The following is a 16,768-nucleotide window of genomic DNA, read 5'->3' on the forward strand; positions in this document are numbered from 1 at the left end:
CGAGTGTTACTAAAGGAAGGCGGGGGTTCTTTCGCGACACGCAAAGAATCGGCGTATCTAACTCCTTCCGCCGAGACGGCCAACGCTTCAAGTTCCGAGAAGGTTTGCGGGCACGCCGCGAAACACAAATATGACCTATAGGGAGGTGAAATTCCCTCTACAATAGCCTGCACAATCTGATCTTCAGGAAAATGAAGGGCAAACACCCTAGTATAAAACTTAATGTCCTGTATGAAATCAGCCAAGTTTTCATCCAAGCGCTGTACCCGATAATAGTATTTCTGAATCAGAGATGACCTCGCGCGGGCAGGAATGAAATTTGCAAGCAAGTGTGCGTGAAAATCTTCAATAGATGACTGTTCAGCAATAGCTCTTACTATTTTATCTGAGAGAACACCAATAGCATAAGGATAGATTATTTGTAAAATTTGACAAGGGGAAAGAGAAAACACAAGGGCGTGATCCTGAAATTCAACTAAAAATCTTAAAAATAACTTCACTGGTGGTGTTGACAGAAAACTTAGAGATACCTCTTAGCAACATTGCCAATGGATGAGGCAAGCTGCTAAACCCGGGTGACATAGTAGGTAGAGGTTTCAGGGGCAAAGAAGTTAATTCAGAACGGATGTTACTCAACGATGCACGGCGTTCAGACTCGTTGTCCAATGGGGCAGAGATAGTTTGAGCAGTGGGGGTTTTCCTATTTACTTCTCCCTCAGGAGACTCTTCCTCACTACCTACATTCACTATGGTGGGTTGATCAGATTTGGGAGGAATTTCCCCAGTTAACAATTGAGTGACTTTACTAGACAATTCAGAAATAGTTTCAAGGAGCGTATTAGCTTCCTTCCTCTGAACGTCATTCACCTTTAGAGACAACAGATCATTAACTCTATTTGAAAAATGATATAGCCTGCCTTGCACACGCTTAATTTGATTAGGAGACGGATCATTTTCATCAAAAAAACTAACGGCCGATGCTAGCCCCGTAATGTTCTCGACGATCGTGGAAAGAGAGTCATCAATTTCTTTCTCTCCCAAATTGGGGATGGAAATGGGCAAATCAAGGGAGTCTCTAAGCTTGTTAGTGTCGATAGCAACCGTGCCTCCAGATTGCACGTTTCTAATAGTTAATTCGTAGATCAACTCCTCTTTGCGCAAGTATTTAAGGAGGAGAACATCGCGAGGGCCAGGCATGATAACAGAAAAATTTTGAAAAACCTCAATAAAAAATTTCCAGCAACTGAGAAAATGGTTAGAGTTCGGATCAAAACAGAGCTTAGCCGTCAAAAGGGGCTAAATTGAGACCCATTCAACCACGCTCTGCTAAAACTTGTTACCGTGTTTTGGTGGTAGTTATGCATGAAAGAAGGTGCTGGGTGGTGAAGGGGTCTCAAGCTACTAAAGTGAAATTAATTTTAAAATTTAACAAGGTTATATTTTCTTTTCAAAATTAGGGAACAACAAATAGAACAGGTACTTAGTAGCCGAAACACGATTGACAAATACATTTACATAGGTACCCCATTTGGGGCTTCAAAAGGTCAGAAACATAATTCTTGAGCCATGAGCCCAACCTTACAATGAACACCATACAACAAAGGGGCCGAAAACCCCCAAACATGCCAGAAACACCGGCTTCCAATTACATCCAAAAGCCTCCTTGAGGCAGAAACACAATTTTCAAAAAGGGCAACTTCCCCTTAAAATACAAGCCTATCATAGGCCACTCCGAACTCCACCTTTAAGCCGTCCTCAAAGGACATATACACAGGGGCAAAATACCCAATCTACTGAGGTCTGTTAAATGACAAGAAGGTTAATACATGACCTCTAAAATCACAATTTGAGAGGAGGCGAACTTGCACTCCTAATACACTTTGTCTTTAAGACCTATTTTGGCTCTAAGGCCACTGATGCAAGGGCTAATCCCATACTACAGAGGTGACTTAAGAAACTACTAACTTACATTACTGAAGAATAGGTTGCGAAAAATAAGTTCACCTCAAACAATGTGAGTGGGAGCTCGAGAGGGTTAACACTCTCTATCCCAGTATGTCGCTTTACAAGAGAATGGAAGAAAAGAGAAGTTACATATTAGGAAAAGGTTACATAGGGGAACGCTTAGAACCTGCCCCGAAAGTTAAACTGCTGAGCTGGCAAAGAAAAAATTTATTAATCGGCCATTACCTTATTGTTGACCGCTGCCGAGGAAAGAGGCGCTTCCCGCCTCCTGCTATGTACTTAATACACTGAAAGATGGAACAGAAGTGGCCCGGAGACCCTAAAATCAGCAGTTTAAATACTCTCGCAGAAAGTTCTAGGCGTTAGGGGAAAGAAAACACCCTCCCACAAAGATTTTATTGGGTAGGACCCCGCAACAGATTCAAGTTGGGGAAAGATACACCAGATTGGTCAGAAATTAATTGAAAAAATTCGTGATTGGATACATTCAAAACAAGGGGAAGAAAGGGGTAAATATTGCCAACTTAAACAATGACAGAAAGAAATTTAACAAAGAACAAACTCCTGAAATTAAATTTTCTCCAACAAAATAGTTCTTTGACTCCGCACTAGGGTGCACTATTGTTGATCTTCAGTAGTGTCCTCTAGAAGAGAAAGTTCACACTTCTTAATACAAGCAAGACAAAAGTACGTCGAAAATGACACAGTTCACAAACTCAAAATTTTCCAGGTAGTGACATCTTCTGAGAAATTTGGAAATTAAGACCGTAGATAAAGTTCAGACTTCCTCCAGAAGAGGAGTTTCAACTGGCGCAACTTTTAAATAAACGGCGTGGAGGTGTACCGCCCGGTACAATTATTATTATTATTATTATTATTATTATTATTATTATTATTATTATTATTATTATTATTATTATTATTATTATTATTACTGTACCGGGCGGTACACCTCCGCTCCGCTAATTCAAACATTGCGCCAGTTGAAACTCCTCTACTGGAGGAAGCCTGAACTTTAACGACAGTGTTAAATCCCAAGTTTCTCAGATGATGTCCCTACTTGTAAATTTTGAAGTGTTCTGAACGGTGTCGTTTTCGATGTATTTTTGTTTTGCCTGTAGTAAGAAGTGTGACCATTCTCTTCTAGGTGGCACTACTGAAGAAATACAACGGTGCACCCTAGTGCGAAGTGAAAGAACTTTTTTTGAAGAATTTTAGTATGCATAAGTTTGTTCTTTGTTAAATCTCTTTTAGTCATTGTTTAGTTTGGCTGTATAACCCTTCTATTTCCGCCAGTTTTGAATTCGACCAATGAGTAATTTTTGTAATTAATTTTCCACCAATCCTAGATGTCTTCTTCAGTTTTGACTTGTTATCTTTTGGTCGTCCAATAAAATTTTGTGGGCGTGTTGTAATCATTCACGAAACGCCTCGAACTTTCCACGAGGGTATATAAACTGCTGATTTTCTGGGCTCCTCGCCACTTCAGTACATTCTATCATTGTGTAAATTATGTAGCAGGGGGCGGGAAGCGCCTCTTTCGTCGGGCAGCGGTTCATCAATAAGGTAATGGCCTTTTAATAACTTCTTTTCTTGCTAGCTCAGCAGTTTAACTCTCGGGGCAGGTTCGATACTTTTTATCATGTAACTTTCCTCTAAAATGTAATAGACTCTTGGTATAAATTCTATTTAAACTACAAACTGGGATAGAGAGTGCCTAACCCTCTCGAGCTCCCTTTCATATTGTTTTTGAGGTGACTACGTTTTCTCAACCATTTTTCTTCGTTTCGTAATGTAATAAGTTTTCCTATCGTGTCACCTCTTTAGTATGGGATTAGCCCTTGCATAAGCGGCCTTGTGCCAAATAGGTTTTACAGAAATGTATTAGGAGTGCAGTTTCGCCTCCTCTCAAGTTGATATTTTGGAGACCATGTAATTGTCCTGTTTCTTCACTGAATAGGCCTCAGTAGGTTGGGTATTTTTACCCCTGTGTTATTGTAATAGGAGGACAGCTTAAAGGTGGAGTTCGGTGTGGCCTTTGATAGGCTTGAACCTTGAGAGCGGGTTTGCTGTTTCTTAAAAGTTGATTTTGTGTGCCTCGAGGAGGCTTTATTTGGAAATTGGGAGCAAGTGCTCCTGGGCATGATTGGGGTCTTCTGCCCCTTTGTCGAATCTTATTTTTTTTTAGTAAAGTTGGGCTAATTGCTCAAGAATAGTGAGTCCGGGGCTCGAAGCCCAAATTCTGTAAAAACTGTAATTGTACATTCTTAAATTGTTGATATTCAACTGTGTTTCTGTTATTCTTGTTATTTCTTGATCTTGAAAAGAAAATATAACATTGTTAAATTTTATCTTAACTTTAATTACGTATTTTGAGACCTGTTCACCCCAGCACCTTCTTTCACCTCTAACTACCACGGAAAACTCCGTAACAATTATTATTATTGTACCGGGCGGTACACCTCCACGTCGCTAATTCAAACTTTGCGCCAGTTGAAACTCCCCTACTGGAGGAAGTCTGAACTTTATCTAAGGTGTTAATTTTCAAGTTTCTCAGAAGATGTCACTACTTGGAAATTTTGAAGTTTCTGAACTGGGTCGTTTTCGATGTATTTTTGTTTTGCCTGTATTAAGAAGTGTGAACTTTCTCTTCTAGAGGACACTACTGAAGAACTACAATGGTGCACCCTAGTGCGAAGTGAAAGAACTGTTTTTTGGAGAAAATTTGAATTCATAAGTTTGTTCTTTATTAAATTTCTTGCAGTCATGGTTTAAGTTGGCAATATTAACCCTTTCTTTCCCCTTGTTTTGAATTTAGCCAATCCCGAATTTCTTTAGTTAATTTATGACCAATCAGGTGTATCTTCCCCAAAGGGGATATGTTGCTTAACCCTAGCCAATAAAATGATTGTGGGCGGGTGTACTCATTCCTGAAACGCCTCGAACTTTCCGCGAGAGTATATAAACTGCTGATTTTCGGGTCTCCGCGCCACTCCAGTAACATCTTTTGGTGTGTAAAGTACATAGCAGGGGGCGGGAAGCGCCTCTTTCTTCGGGCAGCAGTTCAACAACAAGGTAATGGCCTTTTAATAACTTCTTTTCTTGCTAGCTCAGCAGTTTAACTCTCGGGGCAGGTCCGATGCTTTTCCACCATGTAACCTTTCCCTAAAATGTAAAGACTCTTAGTATCTATTCTCTCTTAAGCTGCATATTGGGATAGAGAGTGCTTAACCCTCTCGAGCTCCCACTCATATTGCATTGAGGTGAACTTATTTTTTTCTCAACCGTTTCTTCCTTAACGTAATGTAAATTGTTTCATTCTAAAGTCACCTCTTTAGTATGGGATTAGCCCTTGCATTAGCGGCCTAGAGCCAGATTAGGTTTTAAACAAAATGTATTAGGAGTGCAGATCGCCTCCTCTCAAATTGGTATTTTAGAGGCCATGTAATTAACCTTTTCTCACTTAATAGGCCTCAGTAGGTTGGGTATTTTACCCCTGTGTTTATGTCCTTAGAGGACAACTTGAAGGTGGAGTTTGGTGTGGCCTTTTATAGGCTTGAACGTTGAGAGCGGTTTGCTCTTTATGAAATTTGGTTCTGCGTGCCTCGAGGAGGCTTTACTGTGTAATTTGGAGCAAGTGCTCCTGGGCATGAATGGGGTTTTCTGCCCCTCTGTTGAAACTTGTTTTGGGATAAAGCTGGGCTAATTGCTCAAGAATTGTGAGTTCGGGCTCGAAGCCCAAATCCTGTAAATACTGTAATTCTACTTTTGTTGCCTTGCTACTCTGTACCTGCCATGCTTGTTATTTCTTGATTTTGGAAAGAAAATATAACCTTGTTAAATTTTAAATTAACTTTAATTTCGTAGCCTGAGACCTGTTCACCCCCGCACCTTCTTTCACCTCTGCTGTTCCACAGATACCTCGGAACAATTATTATTATTATTATTATTGTTCGGAGGTATCTGTGGAACAGCAGAGGTGAAAGAAGGTGCTGGGTGGAATAGGTCTCAACTTACGAAATTAAAGTTAATTTAAAACTTTAACAAAGGTTATATTTTCTTTTCAAGATAAATAAATAACAGAATATAACAGGTACCAAGTAGCAGATCAACAAATTACGAAAGTACAATTTTAGTTCATTACAAAATTTGGGCTTCGAGCCCGACACTCACGAACCTTGAGCTATAAGCCCAACTTTACCTATATACCAAGTTCAAACAAAGGGGCAGAAAACCCCAATCATGCCAAGGAGCACTGGCTCCTGATTACCATATTAAGCCTCCTCGAGGCACACAGAAACCAAAGTTAAGAAAGAGCAAACCCGCTCTCAGGGTTCAAGCCCATCAAAGACCACAACAAACTATACTACAAACTGCCCTCAAGGCATACCAAGAACAGGGGTGATAAATACCCAACCTACTGGGCCTATTCAGTAAAGAAGCAGGTTAATTACATGGCCCAAAATACCAACTTGACTGGAGGCGTAACTTGCACTCCTAATACACTTTTAAAACCTACTTGGCACTAGGCCGCATACACAAGGGCTAATCCCATACTAAAGAGTGGACTTGTATAAGAAGACTTTATTACATTAAGAAAGGAAGAAACGGTTGTGAAAACAAGGTCACCTCAAAACAATAGGAGTGGGAGCTCGAGAGGGTTTAGCACTCTCTATCCCAATTTATAGTTAAAGAGACGAAGTTTTACCAAGTGTCTATTACATTTTAAAGATAGGTTACATGCGAAAAGATTCGAACCTGCCCCGAGGGTTAAACTGCTGAGCTAGCAAGAACTGAAGTTATTAAATGGTCATTACCTTATGGATGAACTGCAGCCCGAAGAAAGAGGCGCTTCCCGCCCCCTGCTACATAATCACACTGGGAGAGATGTTACTGAAGTGGCGAGGAGACCAGAAAATCAGCAGTTTATATACCCTCGCGGAAAATTCGAGACGTTTCATGAATGATTACAACCCGCCCACAAAATTTTATTGGATAACAGCAAAAACCAATACACCAGACGAAGAAGAAAGACCTTATTGGTGGAAAATTAATTACAGAAATTCATGATTGGCTACATTCAAAACAGGCGGAAAGAAAGGATCATATTGCCAACCTACAACTGACAGAACAAAATTTAGTTAAGACAAAACTTATGAAAGTTAAATTTCTTCAGGACACTTCATTCCTTTACACCAGAGTGCGATATTAGTTTTGGCAGAGACATCTATTAGAGAACGTTCAAACTTCTTGATCCAGAGGAAACAAACACAAGTCGAAATAGACACCGTTCAGACCCTTCAAAATTACCAAAATTTACTGTGGTAACATCTTTCGAGAAACCATAGAATTATTATAGTTTGTTCAAGTTCAGGCGTTCTCCTATAGAGGAGTTTCAACCGGCGCAATATTAGAATTTGCGTTGTGGAGGTGTACCGCCCGGTACAATTATTACTATTATTATTATTATTATTATTATTATTATTATTATTATTATTATTATTATTATTATTATTATTGTATCGGGCGGTACACCTCCACACCGCTAATTTAAAATGTGCGCCTGTTGAAACTCCTCTGCTGGAGGAAGTCTGAACCTTATGGACAGTATTAATTTTCAAGTTTCTCAGAAGATGTCTCTACCTGGAAATTTTGGAGTTTTTGAACTGTGTCATTTTCGACGTATTTTTGTTTTGCTTGTAGTAAGAAGTGTGAACTTTCTCTTCTAGAGGACACTACTGAAGATCAACAATAGTGCACCCTAGTGCGGAGTGAAAGAACTATTTTTTTTGGAGAAGTTCTTATTTCAAAAGTTTGTTTCTTGTTAAATTTCTTTCTGTTATTGTTTAAGTCGGCTGTATACCCCTCTTTTCCCCCTTGTTTTAGATTTATCCAATCCCGAATTTCTTTTAGTAATTTCCGACCAATCCGATGTATCTTCCCCCAACTTGGATATGTTTCTGTACCCTAGCCAATAAAGTGATTGTGGGCGGGTGTTCCCTTCCCTAAAACGCCTAGAACCTTCCGCGAGAGTATTTAAACTGCTGATTTTTGGGTCTCCGGGCCACTTCTGTTCCATCTTTCAGTGTGTAAAGTACATAGCAGGGGGCGGGAAGCGCCTCTTTCTTCTCCGGCTGTTCAACACCAGGTAATGGCCTCTTAATAACTTCTTTTCTTGCTAGGTCGGCAGTTTAACTCTCGGAGCGGGTTCGAAGCGTTTCCACCATGTAACCTTTTCCTAAAATGTAACCAATCTTTTCATCTATTCTCTTTTAAAGCTGCATATTGGGATAGAGAGTGCTAACCCTCTCGAGCTCCCACTCACATTGTTTTGAGGTGAACTTATTTTCTCAACCTATTCTTCGTTAACGTAAAACAAATTGCTCTTTTCTAAAGTCACCTCTGTAGTATGGGATTAGCCCTTGCAATAGTGGCCTAGAGCCAGATTAGGTTTTAAAAACAAGTGTATTAGGAGTGCAGATCGCCTCCTCTCAAATTGTTATTTTAGAGGTCATGTAATTGCCCCTTTTCATCTAATAGACCTCAGTAGGTTGGGTATTTTACCCCTGTGTCTATGTCCAGTGAGGACAACTCGAAGGTGGAGTTTGGTGTGGCCTTTGAGAGGCTTAAAGTTGAGAGCGAGTGGCTCTTTTGAAAATTGAGTGTTGTATGCCTCGTGGAGGCTTTTCAGTGTAATTTGGAGCAAGGACTCCTAGGCATGAATGGGGTTTTCTGCCCCTCTGTTGAAACTTGTGTTTGGGGTAAAACTGAGCTGATTGCCCAAGCATTGTGAAGTCAGGGCGCGAAGCCCAAATCCTGTAAATATTGTAACTACCCTTTGGACTTGCTACTTTGTACCTGCCATGCTTGTTATTTCTTTGTTTTTGAAAAGAAAATATAACCTTGTTAAATTTTACATTAACTTTGATTCCGTAGTTTGAGACCCGTTCACGCCCGCACCTCCTTTCACCTCTACCTACCGCTAAAACACGGTAACAAGTGGTAGCAGAGCGTGGTTGAATGGGTCTCAATTTAGCCCTTTTTGACGGTTAAACATTGTTTTGTTCCGAACTCTAACAATTTTCTCAGTTGCTGGAATTTTTTTTTTGAGTTTTTCAAAATTGTTCTGTCATCATGCCCGGACCTCGCGATGTTCTCCATCTTAACTATTTGCGCAAAGAGGAGTTGATATATGAGTTAACTATTAGAAATGTGCAATCTGGAGGCACGGTTGCAGTAGACACAAACAAGCTTAGAGAGTCCCTTGAATTGCCTATTTCAATCCCCACCTTGGGAGAGAAAGAAGTTGACGACTCTCTTTCCACGATCGTCGAGAATATTACTGGGCTAGCATCTGTAGTTAGTTTTTTTGATGAAAATGATCCTTCTCCTAATCAAATTAAGCGTGTGCCAGCCAGGCTATATCACTTTTCAAATAGAGTTAATGATCTATTGTCTCTGAAGTTGAATGACGTTCAGAGGAAGGAAGCTAGTACGCTGCTTGAAAACATTTCTGAATTATCTAGCAAGGTCACTCAATTGTTAACTGGGGAGGTTCCTCCCAAAACTGATCAACCCGTCACGGTGAATGTAGGTAGCGAGGAAGAGCCTCATAAGGGAGAAGTCAATAAGAAAACCATTGCTGCTCAAACAACCTCTGCCCCATTGGACGAGTCTGAACGCCGTAACTCATTAAATAATGTACGTTCTGAATTAACTACCTTGCCATTGAAACCTTTACCTACTATGTCACCCGGGTTTAGTAGCTTGCCTCATCCATTGGCAATGTTGCTCAGAGGTATCTCTAAGTTTTCAGTTAATACCACCAGTGACGTAATTTCATTTTTAAGATTTCTAGTTGAATTTCAGGATCATGCCCTTGTTTTTTCTCTTTCTCCATGTCAAATTTTGCAAATTATCTATCCGTATGCTATTGGTATTCTCTCTGATAAAATCGTAAGAGCCATTGCCGAGCAATCATCTATTGAGGATTTCCATGCCCACTTGCTAGCTAACTTCATCCCTGCTAGGGCCAGGTCCTCCCTTATTCAGAAGTACTATTATCGGGTACAGCGCTTGGATGAAAACTTGGCAGACTTCATCCAAGATATTAAGTTTTATACTAGGGTGTTTGCTCTTCATTTCCCGGAGGATCAGATTGTACAAGCTATTGTGGAAGGGATTTCACCACCCTACAGGTCATATTTGTGTTTCGCGGCGTGCCCGCAAACTTTCTCGGAACTTGAAGCATTGGCCGTCTCAGCGGAAGGAGTTAGATACGCCGATTCTTTGCGTGTAGCGAAAGAACCCCCGCCTTCCTTTAGTAATACTCGGCCTCCACCTCGCCGATCAGTCACCCCTCGTAAATGTTATGCTTGTGGGTCGCCTGACCACCTGCGCAATAAGTGTCCACTGATCAAGTCGAGTGGGACAAGGAATGGAGCTGGTTCATCACAGGGCTGTTTTAAATGTGGGGCCTTCTCACATATCGCCAAGAATTGCCCAAACTCAAATAGCACCCCCTCCTGCTCAACTTCTGGTGCAAATTCCACCAATGCCAATAATAAAAAGTGACTAGTGGCTTCGGCTGAGTCGACTAATCCATCTTCCCGAGACTCAGCCCCTAGTAAACAGGTTGTAAATTCAGGGAACGAGCAATCTTCAAATGCATCTTTTGAATGTCCCAAAGAGTGTCTTAGGATTGCGGCGGATTCCCCCGCACCTATTCCTTTTCTTAAGATTGAGTTAAACAATGAGCCTATAACCGCTCTATTAGATTGAGGCAGTGTCTGTTCGGTTATTTCGGCTGAATGGTATTCTAAATTGAAATCTGTTTGTAAACTACCTGACTATGTCTCATCTCCTGTTCTATATGTTTCGGCTAATTCATCTCCATTAGAAATTCTAGGTTCCTTACTGGTCAAAATTCGTATTTTTAAATTTACATGGAAAACCAAACTGTTTGTGGCTAAGCACTTGTCTTGCCCCATCATACTGGGAGCGGATTTCATTTCTCACATTGGTCTTGTGCTCGATCTTCAGAGTAAGTCGTGCACATTCAAATTTGCGTCCAATTGTAACATTCCCTTGTTAAAGTGTAATTCTGTATCATGTTCATCTATTTCGCCTACCCAGGATGAGATGTTGTTAGACCTTAGACATCTGCCTGAGGAGCAGGCTGATAGTATTCGCAAATTGTGTCAGTCCTTTCCAGAGGTGTTCTCTGATACGCTTGGTGTTACTGACCTTATTGAATACAAAATTGAGGTCACGGATTCGATTCCTGTCCGTTTTCCACCTTATAGGCTATCTCCACCTAAAATGAAGGCTCTGAAAGAAATTATCGATCAGATGTTGAAGGATGGTATTATTAGGCCCTCTAAGTCAGCGTATTCTTCGCCTATTTTTCTAGTCCAGAAACCCCAAGGGGGCTTCAGGCCTGTCATTGATTACAGGGCTCTCAATCGGAAGGCGGTGTTACAATCTGTGCCCCTTCCCGACATTCATTCTTGTTTTTCATGGTTTCGTAAGGCCAAGTTCTTTACTATCTTGGACTTGAATCAGGCCTATAATCAAATTCCCCTTGCCGAAAGTCTAAACACCTTACAGCGTTTGCCACGGCCTCGAACTTATACGAATACAACCGCGTGCCTTTCGGGCTCCCCACGGGAGCAGCTGTACTCACTAGGCTGCTAGATAGGGTCTTCTCCGACATCAAATTTGAATACTTGTACCACTACTTGGATGATGTCGTATTTTCGGAAACCTTCGAAGAACATCTAGATCATCTGCGAGAAGTTCTCAATCGCCTTCGTAAGGCTGGGTTAACTGTCAAGTTGTCCAAGGTTGCCTTTGCTAAGCCCTCTATGTCATTCCTAGGGCATATTGTGTCACCTGATGGTGTTGCAGTCGATCATTCGAGAACACAGGCCATCCGTGATTTTAAACCTCCCTAGGACATTAAAGGCATCGCCAGGTTTATTGGTATGGTGAATTTCTTCAGAAAGTTCATTCCTAACTTTGCTATTAGAGGGGCGCCATTAAACCTTCTTCGTAGGAAAGGCATCAAATTCGAGTGGGGACCTTCTCAACAAGCCGCTTTTGAAGATCTTAAATTGGCTCTCTGTAATGCCCCTGTACTTGCTATGCCTGATTTCTCGAAGAAATTCATCGTCCAAACTGACGCGTCGTCGTCAGCAGTAGCTGCAGTCCTTCTTCAAGAGACTGAACTAGGGAGGCGACCCATCGCCTATGCATCTAGGACCTTGTCGGCTCAAGAAGCCAAGTATTCCATTTATGAGCTCGAAGGTTTGGCAGTCTTATTCGCCTTAGAAAAGTTCCGTCTCTATCTGGAACACGTCAAATTCGACCTGGAGACAGATAATCAAGCCTTAAGCTGGGTCTTAGGTAGGCCGCGTCGTACTGGTCGTATAGCCCGTTGGGCCATCCGTATTTCTGCCTTATAATTCGATGTCAGGCATATCAGAGGTACCGAAAATGTTGTTGCTGATGGACTCAGTCGTATGTTTTCTAACGACGTCGAGACCCATGAACCGGTCGACAGTTCATCACCTCCCGAGTCCATACTATCTGGTGTTAATGCCATCTTAACAGATGCTCCCATGCTTTTTAGAGATATTGAGAAATACCAACGTGAAGATCCGACGCTGGCTCCGATAATGGAAACCCTTTCTTCTGGAGAACATGTTGTCCCTTATGTTCTGAGGAATGGTGTTCTATGTTGCCCATCGAGGCATGATAAGATGATGAAAGTTGTCGTTCCAGCTGTTCTTGTACCTATGATCTTCAAGTATTATCATGAGACCCCATTAGGAGGGCATCTGGGAATCTTTAAAACTCGTGAGAAGATTCTTGAAATGTTCATCTGAAAAGGTATGGACGGTGAAATCCGTGAACTTGTAAAAGCTTGTAAATCTTGTTTGCTCAGTAAACCCACCATGTCTACCAAGGTAGGCCTTTTGTCTTCGCATCAAGCGTCGCGCCCCATGGAACGCCTGTATATTGATTATGTAGGACCCTTCCCCCAGTCAAAGGGAAATGCTAACAAGTTCATCTTTGTATGCGTAGATGGCTTTACTAGATTTTCCTGGTTATTTCCGACTAAGCTGGCTACCGCTCAGTCTACCATTACTTGCTTAAATTCTATTTTTGCTTCTTTTGGTCCGTGCCAATATATTGTATCTGATAATGCTAAGGCTTTTACATCTAATTTATTTCGTAAATTCTGTTTTGACTTGTCCATCTCTCATGTAACTACTTCTGCTTATTACCCTCAACCATCTCTGGCTGAACGAGTTAACCGTAATCTCAGGTCCGCACTTATTGCCTATCATCATGAAGATCATTCCAGGTGGGACACGTCCCTGCATTGGTTAGCTTTTGCTTTGAATTCGGCGGTTCATGAATCACATAAATTTACTCCAGCCTCGTTGATGTTCAAGTTTGTTCCCAACACGCCGCTCTCTAACCTCTGGTCTCTGAGTGACATTCTACCCGAGACAATAGATCCGGACAACATTAAAGATCTTTGGAAGAAGGCTAAAGCCAATCTTAAAGTGTCTCATGAAAGGGTTAGGGAAAGGTATTATCGTAGACGGAGACCCACCCCTTTGAAGGTAGGTGACCAAGTTATGGTCAAGAACTTTGTTCCCGCGGGCAAGCTTGCCCCCAGATTTCATGGGCCTTGTATCATTCTCGATTTTCTTACGCCGGTTACATTGTTAGTAAGCAATCCAGCCACCGAGAGGATATTTAGGGTTCACCTGTCCCAGGTGAAACCGGTGTAAATTTTGTGTCAACTTGCTTCATATAATTTGATAGGAATATGAAGGTTATATTTTTTTTGAGTTTCCACTCTTAAGGCATTCTGCTCCTTCTATTTTGTTTTATATGTAAGCATTTTTTGTAAAACCTTCCCCGATCCGTTAAACTGCCATTCTGTCCTTACCATGGCCATTACCACGCTCCCGTCTCCTGCTATACACACTGTGGCTTTCTTAGATTAAATGCCATGGATATTTGCACGCCGCTGGCCCCTCTACCTCTCCAACAAGCCTGTGCCATAAAAAAAATGATGATGGTCCAACAAAATTCCGCCGCCTAGTTTTAATGTTTCAGTGCCCCCGCAGCCGCGCGGCGCCGTGCCGCGACTGGGTTTGAGGAAGGGCCCCCTCGTCCCCAGCGAGGACGACATGTGCACGGCGAGCCGGAGCTCTCCTCCCGGCCTAGGCTGATGTGCGGCGCACGACCTGCTACTTGCCCGCAGCCTGTATATGTTCACCGCGGGCGCGGCGTGCTTCAACACCTCTGCTCCCCTCATAGTGCGGGCGAGCGGTATCTCAGGGTACTTGAGGGGTCCGAGCGGCCTCCTTTGGACGCAAGCTGCAACGGCCGGTCTGGCCATCCAACTTAATCAACATCAACTACATGGACAGTTACTATAAGCAATGACTACACTTGGGAATTCAACAGCAATATTTGGTGGACATTGCAAAATTTTTCATCACTTTTAAGTATTAAAAGTTTATCTTCAGAATTCAACTTCTACAAACATAAAGACTGTACTTCACCTGCAACAACAAAATTTTGAAACTGAATCAAACCAAATTAAGAAAATCTTATAAATTTTTTTGGCAATTAATCTCCATATCTACATCAAAACTTGGACCTTGTTTTCAAACAATTTCATGTGTCACCCCTGGAGGAACTTTTGGGGGGGGAGGTCTGTACCGGGCGGTACACCTCCACACCGCTAATTTAAAATGTGCGCCTGTTGAAACTCCTCTGCTGGAGGAAGTCTGAACCTTATGGACAGTATTAATTTTCAAGTTTCTCAGAAGATGTCTCTACCTGGAAATTTTGGAGTTTTTGAACTGTGTCATTTTCGACGTATTTTTGTTTTGCTTGTAGTAAGAAGTGTGAACTTTCTCTTCTAGAGGACACTACTGAAGATCAACAATAGTGCACCCTAGTGCGGAGTGAAAGAACTATTTTTTTTGGAGAAGTTCTTATTTCAAAAGTTTGTTTCTTGTTAAATTTCTTTCTGTTATTGTTTAAGTCGGCTGTATACCCCTCTTTTCCCCCTTGTTTTAGATTTATCCAATCCCGAATTTCTTTTAGTAATTTCCGACCAATCCGATGTATCTTCCCCCAACTTGGATATGTTTCTGTACCCTAGCCAATAAAGTGATTGTGGGCGGGTGTTCCCTTCCCTAAAACGCCTAGAACCTTCCGCGAGAGTATTTAAACTGCTGATTTTTGGGTCTCCGGGCCACTTCTGTTCCATCTTTCAGTGTGTAAAGTACATAGCAGGGGGCGGGAAGCGCCTCTTTCTTCTCCGGCTGTTCAACACCAGGTAATGGCCTCTTAATAACTTTTCTTGCTAGGTCGGCAGTTTAACTCTCGGAGCGGGTTCGAAGCGTTTCCACCATGTAACCTTTTCCTAAAATGTAACCAATCTTTTCATCTATTCTCTTTTAAAGCTGCATATTGGGATAGAGAGTGCTAACCCTCTCGAGCTCCCACTCACATTGTTTTGAGGTGAACTTATTTTCTCAACCTATTCTTCGTTAACGTAAAACAAATTGCTCTTTTCTAAAGTCACCTCTGTAGTATGGGATTGGCCCTTGCAATAGTGGCCTAGAGCCAGATTAGGTTTTATAAACAAGTGTATTAGGAGTGCAGATCGCCTCCTCTCAAATTGTTATTTTAGAGGTCATGTAATTGCCCCTTTTCATCTAATAGACCTCAGTAGGTTGGGTATTTTACCCCTGTGTCTATGTCCAGTGAGGACAACTCGAAGGTGGAGTTTGGTGTGGCCTTTGAGAGGCTTAAAGTTGAGAGCGAGTGGCTCTTTTGAAAATTGAGTGTCGTATGCCTCGTGGAGGCTTTTCAGTGTAATTTGGAGCAAGGACTCCTAGGCATGAATGGGGTTTTCTGCCCCTCTGTTGAAACTTGTGTTTGGGGTAAAACTGAGCTGATTGCCCAAGCATTGTGAAGTCAGGACGCGAAGCCCAAATCCTGTAAATATTGTAACTACCCTTTGGACTTGCTACTTTGTACCTGCCATGCTTGTTATTTCTTTGTTTTTGAAAAGAAAATATAACCTTGTTAAATTTTACATTAACTTTGATTCCGTAGTTTGAGACCCGTTCACGCCCGCACCTTCTTTCACCTCTACCTACCGCTAAAACACGGTAACAATTATTATTATTATTATTATTATTATTATTATTATTATTATTATTATTATTATTATTATTATTATTGTTACGGGGATAACCGTGGAGCAAAAAGAGGTTAAAGAAGGTGCCGGGGTGAATGGCTCTATCTACAATATCAAGAATTGATTTAAAAATTTAACAAAGTATATATTTCTTTTAGAACTTCAAACTTAACAATTTTTCATAACAATGAATCATCAGGTACAATGACAAACTTGAAACAAGACAATAAAATCCAAAATGTAGTGATTTTTACAAAACCTGGGCTTCAAACACCTCGCTTCACAGTTTCTGAGCTCCTAGCTCAAATTTACAAAAAGCACAAATTTATTCAAGGGCAGAAATCCCCTAATTCATGGAGCACTTGCTCCCGGAGTACAATTTCTAGCCTTCTAGAGGCACTCGTTAAACTTCCAAAAACTTTGAAAAAGAGCTAACAGGCTCTCAGTTTTCCAAGCCTACTCAAGGTAATCACTGGCCTCTCAAGGCACAACTTACAATTTGAAAAATGATTTTATACAGGGGTATTTAATACCCAACCTACGGGGCCTTCATGGACA

At 41.4% G+C, this 16,768-nt stretch overlaps 1 protein-coding gene across 3 annotated transcripts in view; it reads left to right on the top strand.

Moving 5' to 3' along the window:
* Mctp (multiple C2 domain and transmembrane region protein) overlaps window positions 1-16,768 on the top strand; it is a 1,410,470-nt gene that overhangs the window by 1,113,437 nt on the left and 280,265 nt on the right. The window contains exon 9 of one of the 3 annotated variants that reach the window (XM_068227784.1): window positions 6,400-6,410. The exons of the other annotated variants lie outside the window; for them this stretch is intronic. Within the exon in view, the coding sequence (XP_068083885.1) occupies window positions 6,400-6,410 (11 nt within the window). The remainder of the gene's footprint in view (window positions 1-6,399; window positions 6,411-16,768) is intronic. 3 annotated transcript variants of the gene reach the window in all.

The sequence above is a fragment of the Anabrus simplex genome, chromosome 5 (assembly GCF_040414725.1).
Source record: "Anabrus simplex isolate iqAnaSimp1 chromosome 5, ASM4041472v1, whole genome shotgun sequence".
NCBI classification, from domain to species: domain Eukaryota; kingdom Metazoa; phylum Arthropoda; class Insecta; order Orthoptera; family Tettigoniidae; genus Anabrus; species Anabrus simplex.